Below are 16,825 nucleotides of genomic sequence, written 5' to 3'. Positions count from 1 at the left end.
AAAGTCATAGTATATTATGTTAAAAAAACTGCTAAAAAAGTCATGGTATAGTATGTTAAAAAAAAGTCATCATATAGTATGTGAAAAAAAGTCATAGTGTATTATGTTTTAAAAAATGCTAAAAAAGTCATCGTATAGCATGTTAAAAAAAGTCATGGTATAGTATGTTAAAAAAATGCAAAAAAAAGTCATAGTATAGTATGTTAAAAAATGCTAAAAAAAAAAGTCATAGTATATTATGTTAAAAAAAATGCTAAAAAAAAGTCAGTATGTAAAAAAAAAGTCTTAGCATAGTATGTTAAAAAAAACTGCTAAAAACTCATAGTATGTTAAAAAAAAACTGCTAAAACCTCATAGTATAGTATATTAAAAAATGGCTAAAGAAGTCATAGTATAATATGTCGACAAAAACTGCTAAAAAAAAAAAAGTCATAGTATAGTATGCTAAAAACTGCTAAAAAGTCATCATATAGTATGTTAAAAAAATACAAAAAAGTCATAGTATAGTATGTCAACAAAAACTGCTAAAAAAAAAAGTCATAGTATAGTATGTTAAAAAAAACTGCAAAAAAAAGTCATAGTATAGTATGTTAAAAAATGCTAAAAATGTCATAGTATAGTATGTTAAAAAAGTCATGGTATAGTATGTTAAAAAAAGTCATAGTATATTATGTTAAAAAAACTGCTAAAAAAGTCATGGTATAGTATGTTAAAAAAAAGTCATCATATAGTATGTGAAAAAAAGTCATAGTGTATTATGTTTAAAAAAATGCTAAAAAAGTCATTGTATAGCATGTTAAAAAAAGTCATGGTATAGTATGTTAAAAAAATGCAAAAAAAAGTCATAGTATAGTATGTTAAAAAATGCTAAAAAAAAAAGTCATAGTATATTATGTTAAAAAAAATGCTAAAAAAAAGTCAGTATGTAAAAAAAAAGTCTTAGCATAGTATGTTAAAAAAACTGCAAAAAAGTCATAGTATGTTAAAAAATGCTAAAAAAGTCATAGTATAGTATGTTAAAAAAAAGTCTTAGTATAGTATGTTAAGAAAACTGCACAAAAAGTCATAGTATAGTATGCTAAAAAATGCTAAAAAAGTCATAGTATAGTATGCTAAAAACTGCTAAAAAAAAGTCATAGTATAGTATGTTTAAAAAGTCATAGTATAGTATGTTAAAAAAGTCTTAGTATAGTATGTTAAAAAAAACTGCAAAAAAAGTCATAGTATAGTAGTTGTTATAGTATGTTAAAAAACGCTAAAAAAAACTCATAGTATATTATGTTAAAAAAATGCTAAAAAAAAAAAAAGTCATAGTATGTTAAAAAAAGTCTTAGTATAGTATGTTAAAAAAACTGCACAAAAAGTCATAGTATAGTATGCTAAAAACTGCTAAACAAAAGTCATAGTATAGTATGTTTAAAAAGTCATAGTATAGTATGTTAAAAAAAAGTCTTAGTATAGTATGTTAAAAAATGCTAAAAAAGTCATAGTATAGTATGTTAAAAAAGTCATAGTATATTATGTTTAAAAAAAGCTAAAATAAAAAGTCATAGTATAGTATGTTAAAAAAGTCATGGTATAGTATGTTAAAAAAAACTGCAAAAAAGTTATAGTATAGTATGTACATCTTGTTATATGGTCATCAGTGACTTCAAGAGCAAACAACTCAAAACATATCTTTGTAACCTAGACTATAGCTCACAGCTTTCCTTCATATGTTAGGTTAGGTTAGGTTACTTTATTTATACCCGTAGGTAGATTTGTTTTGCAGTGAGTTGACATCCATTCATCCATACATACAGTACAACATTAACCATAACAACCAAAAGAGAAAAACATGATAAAGATAAAAGATAAAACTGCTCCATAGCTCAAGGCTACACCAATAAACACACAGATTTCCTAAGACACAAAGTTACCAAGATAAAAATAGCTATTGAACCAAGGATATAATAAATATAATAAAATGTATGTTATGTTTGTGTATATGTATTTTTTATTACTTGATTAATTATTGATTGATAAATGTATTTATTCTTTTCTTTTCTCCTTGAATGAGTGTTGTATCTTTTTTTTTTGGTTCACCTTTCTTTTTTACTATCTATAGAAGCACACATACACGCTTGATACACACTAGACTCATGTCAGCATCATTCCCCACTAGAAATTAGAAATTATGATATAGTGATAAATAACAAAAATAACAAAATGTACAAGTAATAAATAAGTGAATAGTGACTCAAAGATAATCCTTGGGGGGACTTGGTGATCCTTCCGCGCCGGGCTATGCAGAGGAGGGAGGCAGGGCAATGTAAGAATCAGGGGAAGAAAGAGTAGGGTTTTATTTTTATGGTACATCTAGGTAGGACAGTATAGAGTTTAATTTACCCAACTTTTAATTTAACTCATTTAGCTAATGTCCTTCCTTCCAACCAACTAATGCAAACAATATGACGTATTCCTCTTTGTTTCTTTTTAACTTAAGTTTCCTTGATTTACACCTATAGAATTATATATATATATATATATATATATATATATATATATATATATATATATATATACACACACACACACACAAAAAAAAAATTAACAAAAAGTTGTATATAAATAATGTAGATTAGAAAAATTCATTTATTGTGAAAGACAGTGCTGCAGGTAACTCAACTCAAAAAAATTAGGTCTCTCTAAATAGTTAAAAAATAATCTTGAATACGTTTGTTTATGAAAAATATATTCTTTTCCAACACTTTGTCAATGTTTGTTTTAATCTGAACGTCTCAAATGATCAATACACCAAATTTCTCGGCTGGGGATCGATAAGGGTCTCTCTCTTCTTAAGTTTGTTTATGTCAAACCAGATATCACTTGGAAAACACTTATTTTTAACTATCTAGATCTATAAATCACCTTTTAGAAACATTGCTTCTTTGACCTTATGGTATGTCAGCTGTGATGTTTCAGCTGTCGTTACTCCTTCCCTCACTCCTTTCTCATGCTATGCCTCGCCCTACAGGGTGTGTTTATACCACACACAACTGGGTGAGAAATTTGGGAGGCTGTGTCACATAGAGAAGGAAAGGGTGACACGATCCAAAAAATTCACCAAAGAAAGACTTGGTGAAAGCTTGACCTGACTCAAACAGCTCAGAGTGCGTAACAGATCAGTCAAATATTCAAATTTATTTTTGGATTTGTTTCCAAAACATCAACTTACATGATTACAGTCTTCTTCCAGTTAAACCTGGCCTGTTTACACTGTCAACACCTGGAATAAGGAGGCACTAACAGAACACATTTACAGTTGGATGATGAAATTCCAGGAGGATTAATTTACAGAGTGATGGCAGCAGTCACAAGCAGTCCAGGGAATGATCTTCAACAGTTGAACGATGATGATATCACGTCAAATATAAATACAGTAAAAGATGATGACGAGCCATGATAGTTTTAACTTGAGAGTCTCTTCTCTTGGTCTCGGCTGGCTCAATCCAACAGTTCAGTGATTGGTTTGCAAAAAAACACCTCAGCTCTGAGATCCTCATGTCCACGTGGGCTTGCTTTGACTCATTTCTTTTTCTTGTCCTGTGTGCCGGTGAACCACTGGTCCAGCAACTTCTTGCTGTAGTAAATCTGCCAGCCATGCACCTGCACAGCGATGACGATCACCAGGTACATGACCGACACGGCGGAGAAGCCAAAGATGAAGCGGTAGGCTTTGCCGTGCCGATAGAGCTGCTGCGCCACAGGGAACATTTCCATGCTGCCGTAGATCAGCGGGGCCACACAGAACAGCCCGGCGCTGATCATGGAGATGACCAAGTAGCTGATGTTGTTGCGAGGCAACGCCAAGAAGCTGAACACTGTGGGTATTATACTCAGGAGGTAGGGGTACTCCCACTGGTATGGAGAGGCTACGACCTTGTGGGACACCAGGCTTAGCTGGCTCACTGTCACCTGAGAAAAGATGAACACTGAGTCACAACTAGCTCAGCTGTTACAACTGTCAGTCAATCTCCACACTTTTATTTAAGTTCTACAATTACCTGAGCTGCCATCAGCACCCAGATCAGCACGTGGACAATGTTGAGTTTACGGATTTCAGACTTCAGGGCAACACTGCACAATGAGACAGATGGTACAGTCAAACACAAAGCAATAAGATTTATGAGTTCATTGAACTCATAGATGCATTGATGATGAATCCTCTGAATCAAATTATAATAGACATTTATGTAATATCTAATTTTACCTCACATACTTTCATAAAACGACACACTGAAATAAGTATGACCGGCAAAGAGGCCAAAAAAAAACGGCACCTTTTTTTTCAGCATTTTGATCTTGATAAAAATGGAACTGGACACACCATTGCTTATCTTAATTATATGGATGAAACAGAGCTACTGATTTTCCTCCGATAGAAATTTGAATTTTTTCCTCTGTACACAAATACAAAACACCATACAGACATCTCGCTCACCATCAGTTACCCACAGTAACATGGCCTCCCTTTGACCTACCATAGTTACATGGCAATTTTCCATAGGACAACTTAAAAACATGAGCCATTTGTGTTGAGATGTCAATATAAATTAGTCCTAAAGCAACGGAAAGATGCAACAGATCTCAAGAAAAGGGTAAATTATTCCAGTAAGATATCACTCCATTACTTTCACGTTTGAATGAACCTACCTCATTTGATAGTGTGAGGCAACCCGCTCCCGGTGCTGATAGTCGCTGCCATCTGTGCCTGTTGCTCTCGGACCTGCTCGAGAAGCCATGGTGGGTATCTGGAATAAGTTGTGACATAGTTGTTTTAATGTCAAACTCTAAACCATTGATAGCCCGATGAAACAGAGATAAAGATAATATAAAATACTGCGCTGCAGATTGCATAGCATTACCACAAACAGCACAAAGACATGAATCACCAGCTTCAGTAAAATCAAACATTAACGTTGTAAGCTTCACAGCTGCAGCACTAGTGTGACTCTTCCGTGCACTTGTCATTTGCTAGCGTTGCTAACTTAGCATGGCTAACGTGTAGCAGATGCCTGACTGGTCACGTCCTCTTGATTAACACGTCAGTCCAAAGTGTATCCGCAAAAGCTTCGCTTCACTTCAGCAGCAATCATGAATGGTGACAGGTTGAGTTAAATAGTCTGTGAACGGCATAAGACAGCTGAGCTACCAAGCTAATGCTAGCTAATGGTTAGCTATTTTAACGTTAGGTCACACAGACGGGAGTGGTAGCTTGGTAGCTTGAGATAAATAGCAAGCTAAGTTGCCAAACTGTCACGTAACATTAGTAGGGCACATGCGAGATTAATTATAGCACTTACTCTTTATTTGTTGTTGCTCATAAAAGGCTGAGTTAACTGATGAAACAGGGAAACAGAGGTTAGCAGCTGCAGCAGGAGGGGAAACTGGAGGAAGTATGACGTATAAAACTCTGATTGGCCAGGCTTATTCTCGCGTTCTCTCGCAAATTCCCGTTACTTCTCGCCCAACCAGCACATGGAAAACATTCAACACAAGGGATCACATTTATTACTTTGTTACAGTGACATATTGGATCATTTGAGACTTGATAATTGTGCATTGTAATTATTCAATACTGTCAATGTCTTTTCCTCAATTAAAGGGGGGATTTCTTTCCCTTTCTCCCCAATGTGGAGTTGGTAAAAAAATGTCAAATCTAATGTGGGCAGCGGTGAAAGGTAGCAAGTACTGTATTTAAAACTTAAGTACAGTTTAGAGGTACTTGAGTATTTTTTTTATGCTACTTTATACTTACACGCTAGATTTGGCTCCATATATTATCAAATTGTTTCTCTTTGTTGCTGTCTCCCAAAATTGTCCTTTCAATACACAGATAATATTTGGTTTTCCATTCTTGACGTGTAGATGCTTCCTCATTTTTCCAGTTTTGCAATATGTGCTTCTTATAAACTTATGATGAGAAAAGCATTTGCCATCCTGTTGGGTATCTTTAATTTCCAAACATTTTGAAAGAGACAAATTGGTGGTCAAAAAACTACTGCACCATTGCAAGTTCTTAAAATCCATCTTTCAATATTTTCCCCAAGTCTCTCTAATTTTCTCACAGTAAATGGCATGAGGGAGTCACTCTGAGAACCACATTTTTAACATTTATCTGAGGTGCCAACACCACTGGTAGTCATTTTTGCTGGGATAATGAGGCACACAGTATATGACACCAAATGAAAATCAAATCAAGACAAATGGTTTTATTTCTTTATTAAACCAATATCTAACAAATCAAAGCAACAAAATTCACATATTTTAGGCACAGTTTCCTATTTAATACTGTGCACCATTGTCCAAAGCAAAGAAAAAAAACAGGAGGAATTTTTTTTTTTTTTTTTTTTAAAGAATTTCATTCCAAAATGGCACATCCAGTTTGGAGAAATAAAGTACAAAAAGAAAGTAACGGACACATGTTGGTATAAATGGGTGTGAGTGTGAACATATTTTCTAATATTAGCGTTGTGTTTTGCCACAGAAGGTGCACATTCTGCATTTTGGAATGAATTCCATCATTTACTGTCAACACACAGAAATTAACACAATCCCAAATAATCAGTAGTCAAACAAATAAATTACAGAGAATACTGACAAACTGACAAAACCCTTTTTAAAGAATTCATGTCTATTACAATCAAAACAAGACAAATCATGACATTAAATGGTCGAAAGTGAAGAATCAAAAGATAGTTCAACTGCCAAATTGTGGACAAAACTGTTCTGTTGTGGACAGAGATATGATATGAAATTAGACTGAAACTCACCCAAATACTTCTTTCACTGTGAGATGAATATGTAAAAATTGTATTAAGATTTTGTCGTATTAAAAAGCTGCATTTTAAGATAACAAAAAAAGACTAACAATAATTTAATAACTGTATCATGACCCCAAATACATAACCCAGCATTATGTGGTGATAGCTATGAGTAAATGCATTGCACAATGAAACCAATATGTTGTTATGTGCCCAGTATACAGTATATAACTGTAAAGCAAAACATGAGTGAATACAATTCTGCAACATAAAGCCTCATAGTTCCAGGAATTATTCCAGCCATGACATGAACACTGATATATTGTGTGTGGATGGATATAAGAATAAATGCACAATGTAAACATACAAGAATTATGACAACTGAGATATTTGGTATTGTTTTTTACCTCTTCTCTCCACAGCACTCACAAGAAACTTTTCACTCATCATAGCCAGTGACCAGAATACACTTGCCATTATTTCATGACTCTATATCTTTCTGAGACTCCATTGTTGTAACATGTGGTGCATATAATGCAAAGAATTATTAAATGAAGGATGTTGCTGCTGTATATAAAAAAGATGATCTTGCCACCACACATTGTAAACCATTTAACTTGACCTACACTGTACCTTCGAGACTGCAGTAGTTTTACCATAAATATGGTAAAAGATACCATCAATGTGTCATTACTGTTGCCTTGGTCTATACACGTTTCTTACATTGGGTACAGTAAGTATCCAGAGAACGTGGAGTGGACATACTGACCAGCATAAAGTCCTGCAGCCTGGTCAGATGGCAGCTGTATGTGCACAGTGTCTCCTTGACGTAACGGGAGTACGGCACTCCCCGATGCCTGATCCAGCAAGCCCTTTTTGTATTCATCATATGTGTACATCACTGGCTCATTGTTCTTCATCAGTGCCACCCACACATTCCCCCCTTTGCAGTGGATGTGGTAAGCAAAGTAGTAGATCCCTGGGACGCTACAGGTGAAAATACCATTTTGGGGGTTGTAGTCCTGGTTGCCGTTGTGCAGGAGTTTGTCAAAGATGACAGGAGAGCCAACAGGAGGGAACGGATTTGTGAGCTTAGCTGTGAACGCAGGCATCTCCACAACGTTTCCACCGATGTCGCCTCCATTCTTCGGCTTTTTGTAACCTTGTTTTTGGCCAGTGTATGGGCCGCTTACAGGAAGGATCTGTCCGAGATCAGGAGATGCAGCAGGTAGTCCTGGAGGACCAGGGGGTCCAGGTTGTCCTGGTTGTCCTGGAAGTCCAGCGGGGCCACTTGTCCCAGGGTTACCTTGAGGACCAATTGGACCGGGAGGTCCTGGCTTTCCCTCACCAGGATAACCAGGTTTACCAGGCAGGCCTGTTTCACCTTTTTGCCCTGGCAGTCCAGGAGGTCCAAGTGGTCCCCCTGGTCCTATAATGCCTGGGATACCTTGTGGTCCCTGGTAGCCTTGGTCTCCAGGTTGTCCCACCTCTCCTCTTGGTCCAGGTAATCCTGCAGCACCAGGGGCACCAGGTAAACCCCTAAGACCTGGTTCTCCTTTAGGGCCAATGGGCCCTTGAAAACCTCTTGGTCCTGGTTGTCCACCACCACCTCCCAAACCTGGTTGTCCTGGAAGACCTGGAGGCCCCATGTCACCCTTCATTCCTGGATTTCCTTTTTGTCCCACCACACCATCCTCTCCCTTTTGCCCTGGGAAGCCAAGACTGCCTGGAGGCCCTATCGGACCTGGTGGGCCTGGAATACCACTGGGACCTGTGGAACCAATGACCCCTGGAGGACCTCCATGACCTTTATCACCTTTTAGGCCTGGAGGTCCAGGAAGACCAGCATGTCCCTTGTGACCCTTAGGTCCTGGAAACCCTGGCTTACCATAACCTGGCAAGCCTGGACCACCTGGTAAACCAGGAGGGCCTGTTTCCCCTTTTCCTCCAGGAGGCCCTGGTTGCCCCCTGAAACCATCTTTTCCTGGTTTTCCAATCCCTGGCAAACCTGGTGGTCCTGGTTGGCCTCTCTCACCCGGCGACCCTGCCAGTCCTGGCTCTCCAGAAGGACCAGACTTCCCTGGTATCCCAGGTTGTCCAGGGAGACCATTCAGCCCAGGTTTACCAACCCCTTGTAAGCCCACATTTCCAGGTGGACCTGGGGGTCCACTAGGTCCTTTCAAACCTGGCAAACCAGGTTGACCAAGTCCTTTGTCTCCTTTGGGGCCCGGAGGACCAGGAAACCCAGGTGGACCTTTTTGGCCAGGCTCCCCTGGAGGACCCATATGGCCAGGCAACCCCTGACCTCCTAGTTTTGAAATCCCTGGGAGTCCAGGGGGACCTGGGAGCCCTGCAGGCCCAGGAAGTCCAGTTGGTCCTTCACCACCAGTAGGACCGAGGTCGCCTTTTGGTCCTGGTAATCCGGGTCCTCCAGGTTTTCCTGGCAATCCTGGCATGCCGGGTTTTCCGATTCCTGGGTAGCCTTGAGGACCAGGAGGTCCTGGCTTTCCTGGTAACCCTGGCAATCCTTGGCCTGGTAGGCCAGAGGGGCCTTGTGGTCCTGGTGGCCCTGTTGGTCCCGGGGGGCCCTGAATTCCTTGTGGTCCCTCTCTGAGACCTTCTCCACCAGGACCAGGGGGAGGCGGACCTTTGGCCCCTCTGGGGAATGTTTGTCCTGAAAATAAAAGGAAACATTTGGTAGATATAATATAATGTAGAATATTGATTAAATAAATCAACAGTGATCAATGAAATACAACAAGCGTTGTGATGGATTATCAACACTATTAGGAAGTTTACATGAATATTTAAGAATATGTAAAATGTTTATCATGATTGTAATACTGGTTAATGATTTATTTATTAATTTATTTGAATTTGAAAATAGATTATGGTGGCCCCATTAATGGTAGTAAATTATAGTGTATTGTGCTTTTACTACCACTAGATGGCACAAAAAATTGTTCACGAACGAGGACAACAGGTCTACGTTAAGTAGTATGAAGGATAAGGTCAAGTAAACCCAAAATGTGATGTCCTCATATGAGGTCACTGGGTCTCAGGAGGATATATTGTCTATCTTAGCTGGTAGGTATTAAGTGACAACTAAATTACTGGTTTTCCACTAACTAGCTGACCTCACCTTTGCCTTCAGTCAGCGGCCTCTCTTTGCCCAGTGGCAAAGGCAGTTGAGGAAGCTCTTTTCCATACTGAGGCAGTAATGGCCCGTCTTGGCCTTTGTAAGGCAGGTGTGGCATCTCGTTCCCCAAAAACTGCTGCTGGGGAAACCCATCATTGTACTGAGGCAATGGCTGGTGCTGCTGAGGTGGCTGTTTATGTCCATAATATGCCCCACCATGGACCAGGTGTAATAAAGACAGCTGGAACACTGTGATGAGTAGACAGAGAGAGTGGACGGGGGCAGCCACCATTTTCTGCATTGGAGAAGAAAATAAGTACAATATAACAGATTATGACATCATAACACATTTAGACAATTGTGCAGCCTGGTGGTTAGTTTAATGCCACTAGATTGTTTCTTAACTGATAATTAACTGTATTCAAAGTGATATTTAGTTGTATTCTTGTCCACAAATTTGAAGGCCAAGATATCCTGACGTTAGAGGGACAGTTCACTCCAAAATCAGTATTTTCCCTCCCACCTGTAGTGCTATTTATCACTCTAGGGTGATTTGGTGTGTGATGCAGAGTGTTGGAGATGTACGCCTTCTCTCCAATATCATGGAACTTGATGGCACTCGGCTTGTGGCAATCAATGCGCCAAAAAACTACATTTGAAAAAATCAACAGCAATGTCTCTTTACAGAAATCATGACCTGGTTACTCAAGATAGTCCACAGACCTTGTTTTGAGCAGTTTTAATGAAGGGACTGTTTTCTTTCTACTGAATTGCACCCGCCAATGCAACACTGGACAGAAGGAAGCGTGCATCTACTGCTAGCTCACCTAGCACCACTGAGCTAGCTAATGTTACAGCTCAGCCATGGAGGATGCCATTAATATTTAATGTCCAATAATGTAGATAGAGGCATGCTTCATCCTGTGTGGTGGTACGGTTGGCATCAATTAAAGGCAGAAATGCCCTAAAAAATATCTTTAATATATATATGTATTGTAGTGTCCCTTAACAATGAGGCTATGAGGCATGAACTCGTTTTGCTGGCTTTTTATTCCTTCACTTTAACACAGGCTACTGTGGGCCACAGCCAACGGCAGCGCCTGCTCCTTGGCTACACACACACAAAACTAGAGGAATAACAACAGCCCCCCCTCCTCAAACCTCTGCCAATTACAGGTGGTTATCTCACACAAATCACTGTTAGTATTGACTGACAGGCTTCACAGCATCTCAACGCACGTTAACTGCCGTTACAGAAAATTCAGTACAGCCATAACAGACCTTTTACTGTAGGTGAACATAACACATTTTTAACAGTGACAGAATCCATACAGTTAACATCATGTCACCCAGTCTGTTACAGTATGTTAGATTTGGGGGTGAACTGTTCCTTTAAGTCTGTTGTATGGGGCAAGTTTTAAAAAAAACACTAGATTCTACACTTCCCATAATGCACTAGGATAGTATCTTTCAAACTTCAGACCTTCAGTTTGTAATGAAATCTTTCTGATTTCCATTTAAATGGTTGCTGATGTTCCTTCTCTCACCACTTGAGGTCGCTGAAGTTAATCATTCACACTCCAGTAAGGCAGAAATAAGAGCTAGGGAAGAAATCCTGTAGTCTGTAGTATGCTGCTATAACCACTAGGACATTCACTGTACACACCATTTAACCTAAAAGCAGCCGTCATGTTAGTCTATGACCAGCAGGCTGTGCTCTTTGATCTTACAGCTGACTGAAAGTATGAAACCCACTGTGGTCAAACCAAAAAAGAAACAAAACCCCTCCACTGCCTCTCGTCCGTCCTTCCCCTTGTTTACACATCTATTCAAACATACTGTGTAAAAGCCTCAGAGTCTCATATCCTTGAGGTGAATTACACGAAGCACATGCTGCTAAAACATATATCGTAATTAAGAGGCCCCGCAGGGGACGTGGTCACTTTTGAACATAATCCTTAATCCTTTAAACATGTCTGTGCTAAAGAGATTGGCTAAGTGTTGCCAAGAGCACAGTGTGAAAACAAACAGTGATGGGTGAATGTATGTTTTCCTCCGCCGTGGTATTTGTATGCCCTGAAACAGTACCAAAGAGATCAAAGTTTTTGGAAACAAGACTTGCTCACATTTTTCTGGGCAATTACTAAAAAAGCAAGTAAAGTAGTGTCAGACCCAATGTGTCTACTGTACAATATTTTTAGCACACTATTCCTAATCTGTGTAGTTCATCTGCACAATTAGTGTGTTAAAGACAAGGGTGTAGGTTTCACTTAAACACTGGGAGGGACACATGAAACGGGGGGTTTGGGGTCCTCAGCAAGAAAAATGTTGAGCATTAAACACTTAATTTCCTGCATTCTGGTGAATTTACATGAACTGCATTTTGTACCAAATAGCAGAAATCAACAGAACTGTACTTTCGTTTATGCTTTTTATGGTCACTTTACAGCCACAGGTTCCACCATGCAAAACGACAAATTCTCTTACTCTCAGATTTCTTCTCCTCTCAAACTCAAGGTCGTCGCTCCCTCTGGCCTGCGCCTCCTTCGTCTGCTCCTCTACTTCCCCTCACTTCAGGTCACTTTTTAGGTCGCTTTTCCAAGGACTGAGTGGGACGGCGGCCATGCACGGGATCCAGCCAGGTGTTAGCTGCAGCCCTGCTGGGCCCTGTGAAAATATGAATGTCAGCTTCGATGAATGTCAGGTGGTGACCTTTCGCAGAGGCCTGGGGTTTGTAACACTGAGCTGCCATCTCCACCTGGTAGACATATTTTGGCCTTGATACAGTTATGCTGAGATACACCTCTTTTCCTGAGGAATGTAGGGACGGAGGTATTAAAAATAAATGTAACAGAACTGTAAAGTTATAAAACTGTACTTTTGCAGCCTGTATAGGGAAGAAACATCCTCTGCTTTTATACTTGGTTTTGTAAGAGAACTGAAAAGTCTAAGGCAAAAATGTTCAACTTGTCTAGTGTTTTTAAAACGATAACAAAATAAAAGTGTGAATGGGAATGTGAAAATATAGATACACAGAAAGGAGCAGAATTTACAAGGGAACCTATCACACATAAGGGAGTTTTTTTTGTCACAACACTGCAAATGTACTATCTTTACACAGTAAATTTACAATAAAGAAAACCTCACATGAAGGACCTAATGATTATTTTAAAACCACAGTTATTTGTCCATCACACCCATCCCAGTGAACTCAGAGGACTCTATAAGTAAAAGATACTGTAAACAATGTATAGATCCAGCACCATGGACAGAGCCTGCAGGCAGTCCACCTGTGAGACTGTAAAGTCTGTACGCTCTGTAACTAACCTCTGATCTGTTTCACTGTTCATCAATTCAATATCCACAGCAACAGAATAGTATTTATATTATATCATACACTCTATCATATTATATTTTACATTTTAAGAAACAGTAATAGGCCCATATTTTCCCTCAGCCTGTTTCACTACAATCCAAAATAAAAAGATTTATTATAAAACAAAAGCAGAAATCAATAAACAATTATCATCATCTAATCAATTAGATTTAAAGAATTAACCAGTAAAACGCTGGCACTGTACATTTCTGCAAACCATGTACATTTGAACCTTTCACATGTAATGACTACAATGAAACTTTAGGTTTCAAATTTAACATTTTTACTGTGATAACACTGTGGTTACATGTGAACATGTAGTACATTGTTACTAAAACACCCGCTTTTGTTGCTACAAACACAACTGAACATGTCCCAGACTGTTAGTAAAAAACATCCCCTTTTGTTGCTTCACACACAACTTGACATGTCTCCAACTGTTGTTAAATTACACCTACTTTTGATGCTAGAAACACAACTGAACATGCCCTCAAAAACATAGACTTTTAATGCTACAAACACAGCTGGACATGTCCCAAACTGTTACTAAAAAACACCTGCTTTTGTTGCTTCACACACACAACTTGACATGTTCCAAACCTTTCTTCAAAAAATGCCTGCTTTTGTTGCTACAAACACAGCTGGAAATGTCTCAAACTGTTGTTAAATTACACCTGCTTTTGATGCAAGAAACACAACTGAACATATCCCAAACTGTTGATTAAAGAATGCCTGCTTTTGTTGCTACAAACACAGCTGTCTCAAACTGTTGTTCAAAAACATAGACCTTTAATGCTACAAACACAACTTGACATGTCCCAAACTGTTGTTTAAAAATACCAGCTTTTGTTGGTCTTGAACAGTGGTTTGCTGCTTGGCAGCTGTTTGGCAGCTATCTCACCCTGATGACAAACTCAGCTCATATACATGTACTGTGAACTATGTCATACATATGAAATGTACCAATATAACATATCCGTGGTTTGCAAAAGCATACAGTGCCAACATTTTATACTGGCGACTGGGCTGCCAGCTCAACCTTGGAACAGTCACTGTCACTGTAAGAAGGCCAAGATATGTGGGGGGCCTTAGAGAAAGGGACTAACTGTGTGTTTTTAAATTCCTAATGAATGTTTTGTAGAGAAATTGGGCAATAAAAAGTTACAGGCAGACATTTTAAAAGCTTAAATTGAAAACAGCTTGTCAACTGACTAAAACTTGGTTGTTTAAGTGTTTCAGTGCCACATACAGCTATTACAACCAGACTAAACAGCTTTTTTGTATGTTTTCCCAAACCCCAGCGCTGGAGCAAATCATTTGTTAAACATCTTTTTCAGATATAAAACCAGCAAGGGATCGATCAGCATGTATTGATCTTTTAAATTGAACATGATTTCACACATGGGGATGTTAAACTGATCATCGCTGTGGTCAAAACTCCTTACACTCCTACAATGAAACCTATTCTCTGCAGACTAAAAAGGGAACATATGCTTGGCGAGGAAACGAGACGACCTCCGTAAAAACAAGAAGTCAGCAAAACAAGGAGGACAGACGGGCGCTTTGAAACACATGTTTCCTCCAACCTCCAAGGATACGTCAAGTCTTCATGGCTCACAGAGGTGAGGCAGACAAAAACACATCCTATTCCATTTACTGGACGAGATGCATGAGTAGCAGAGCTCGTTTGGGAAGTTGGATGCAGCTTCAGAGCTTCATCAGTGGTGACCTAATGTCTCAAAGACTCAAAGGTAAGGGTTAAGGACATTATTAACCACTGGGTCTTTGCTGGAATCAGGTCTATTTTTCTTTACCAGACTTTTGCTGCTTTTTGAGACAGTATTTCCACTTTTAGTTCAATATCTAACAGTCTGTATCGTTTTATTCATGGATAGATTGCTAAACAGGCCAACCTGGCACAGGCCCAGGGGTCCAGAGTGGCAGAGTCCCCAGGCCTTCACCTGCAAAATGTCACTTGAAGACACACGCACCAACCGGACCACAAAGACACATAAAATGAGATGCAAAACAGCTGTAAAGAGACACAAAGAGACTCACACAGACTTAGAAAAAGGGATAAATCAACCACAAAGAGACTCCAAAATTACTACAAAAAGACACTAGAGAACTAGAGATGTGTATATGTTTTTGTGTTGCCTAAACCAAGTAATAAAAGGGTTTCCTTAAAGAAAAATATATCTAAAAATGGTAGGTACAATAAGTTTCAGCATACACCTTTTATTAATTCTATATTGTTAATATCCTTTTTTTCCCTTTTAATTTGTTTTGTCTCTTTAATTTAATACCTTATTGCATTTATTCCTCTTAATGTGTATTCTCTAAGGGAGAATTGTGAATCCGGACCGAAATAAATTACTGCAACAACTACTACTGTGCCCATATGCTATGACAAATTCTACCTGTGCCCAATTATATTAAGTTTACAAAGTGATCCCACAACTGTGAGTCCAGAATTAGGAGTTTCTTCATACTGAATCTTGTGAAACTGAGTCAAAACCATTATACATTTTTAAACATAAAAATAGAGAATAATAAAATGCTACCAGCACCACAAACTGTCGAAACATTAATCATTTAAAAACATGTTGTGGTAATGTACCTTGCTGCCAATGAGGAATGTCTACCTGCCTGTGGTATTGAATACACAAACATGGTGTTTGTTTTTAAATAGCAGTGGTTAAAACGACTCCACTTTAATATTTCCATTGTTATGCCTAAGTTCCTCTCACAAGTGATGGCAAATGTGCTGTTATTACAGCTGCAGCTGGAAACCACTCCTGTGTCTGTGTTTATTAAAGCTGTAGTTGGTAACTTATAAAAATAACTGTCATTTTTGCTGGAACTGTCACTAAATCCTGACATGAGAGGGATAACTTATGAAAAAAATCATCTTCCTCTGCCCCCTCACAATAGAGTACCCCAAGGATGAAGTTTATCTGTAAGCCAACACTGAAGTTACCATTTAAATGATGTGGGCATGTCGCTGGGGGCATTGTCCTTGTTATGTACCTACCTGTTTGTATTATTTATTCATTTTAATGTTTGTCTTATGGTCCCTTATGTCTTAAATGTGAACTCTCACAATCGTTTTCCAATGTGGTATATTACTGCAAATGGCAAATAAACTATTGCACTGGGTCCCTCATTATAAAGCCTATGGGAATTTTCCATTGGATTTTGAATTATTGTCAAAAATAAGCTCTGTGGTAAACAAATGTTTATGATACTTACACATTTTGCTCAGCAACATAACCTTCACAAATGAACACTACTTCCATGATTATTGAAGCCTAAATGCAATCCCCAGAAGTAAAAAGCTAATTTTAGGCTATAACCTAACTACTCTACGGTTGCCTGACCTAACATCACCACCATAATAAGACCGTAAAGTAGGGACGCACACTAATATTGGCATGTGATTGGTGTCAGCAGATACTGGCTTTAAAATGAAATATTAAAATCGACTTACATACTTTTTATTAT

At 38.5% G+C, this 16,825-nt stretch overlaps 2 protein-coding genes across 2 annotated transcripts in view; both read right to left on the bottom strand.

Annotated features, from left to right (window-relative positions):
• Window positions 1-1,718: 1,718 nt before the first annotated feature.
• On the bottom strand, window positions 1,719-5,447 carry LOC117249813 (protein jagunal homolog 1-B). Its single transcript, XM_033615560.2, has 4 exons — window positions 5,346-5,447; window positions 4,696-4,793; window positions 4,047-4,119; window positions 1,719-3,957 (listed from the first exon to the last, which is right to left on the bottom strand). The coding sequence occupies exons 2-4, from the start codon at window positions 4,782-4,784 to the stop codon at window positions 3,568-3,570; spliced, it is 552 nt and encodes a 183-aa protein (XP_033471451.1). The 5' UTR covers window positions 4,785-4,793; window positions 5,346-5,447; the 3' UTR covers window positions 1,719-3,567.
• An 800-nt stretch (window positions 5,448-6,247) lies between these two features.
• The window catches only part of LOC117249769 (uncharacterized), a 30,751-nt gene continuing 20,173 nt past the window's right edge, over window positions 6,248-16,825 (bottom strand). Inside the window, exons 2-4 of the mRNA XM_033615478.2 lie at window positions 12,433-12,612; window positions 9,949-10,240; window positions 6,248-9,480 (exon numbers count right to left, since the gene is read on the bottom strand). Of these exons, the coding sequence (XP_033471369.2) occupies window positions 7,526-9,480; window positions 9,949-10,237 (2,244 nt within the window). The 5' untranslated portion in view covers window positions 10,238-10,240; window positions 12,433-12,612 and the 3' untranslated portion in view covers window positions 6,248-7,525. The remainder of the gene's footprint in view (window positions 9,481-9,948; window positions 10,241-12,432; window positions 12,613-16,825) is intronic.

Source organism: Epinephelus lanceolatus, chromosome 24, assembly GCF_041903045.1.
Source record: "Epinephelus lanceolatus isolate andai-2023 chromosome 24, ASM4190304v1, whole genome shotgun sequence".
NCBI classification, from domain to species: domain Eukaryota; kingdom Metazoa; phylum Chordata; class Actinopteri; order Perciformes; family Serranidae; genus Epinephelus; species Epinephelus lanceolatus.
Note: the sequence above shows the minus strand (reverse complement) of the source record. Positions and strands in the feature narration are given on the sequence as shown.

What these genes read in the sequence shown, in the direction of transcription:
- LOC117249813 (XM_033615560.2), bottom strand. Translation starts at nt 4,784, where the DNA reads ATGGCTTCTCGAGCAGGTCCGAGAGCAACAGGCACAGATGGCAGCGAC. An exon ending in GCCTCACACTATCAAATGAG is followed by an intron (nt 4,120 to 4,695) that starts GTAGGTTCATTC and finishes CTCATTGTGCAG; the next exon opens with TGTTGCCCTGAAGTCTGAAA. An exon ending in GGGTGCTGATGGCAGCTCAG is followed by an intron (nt 3,958 to 4,046) that starts GTAATTGTAGAA and finishes ATCTTTTCTCAG; the next exon opens with GTGACAGTGAGCCAGCTAAG.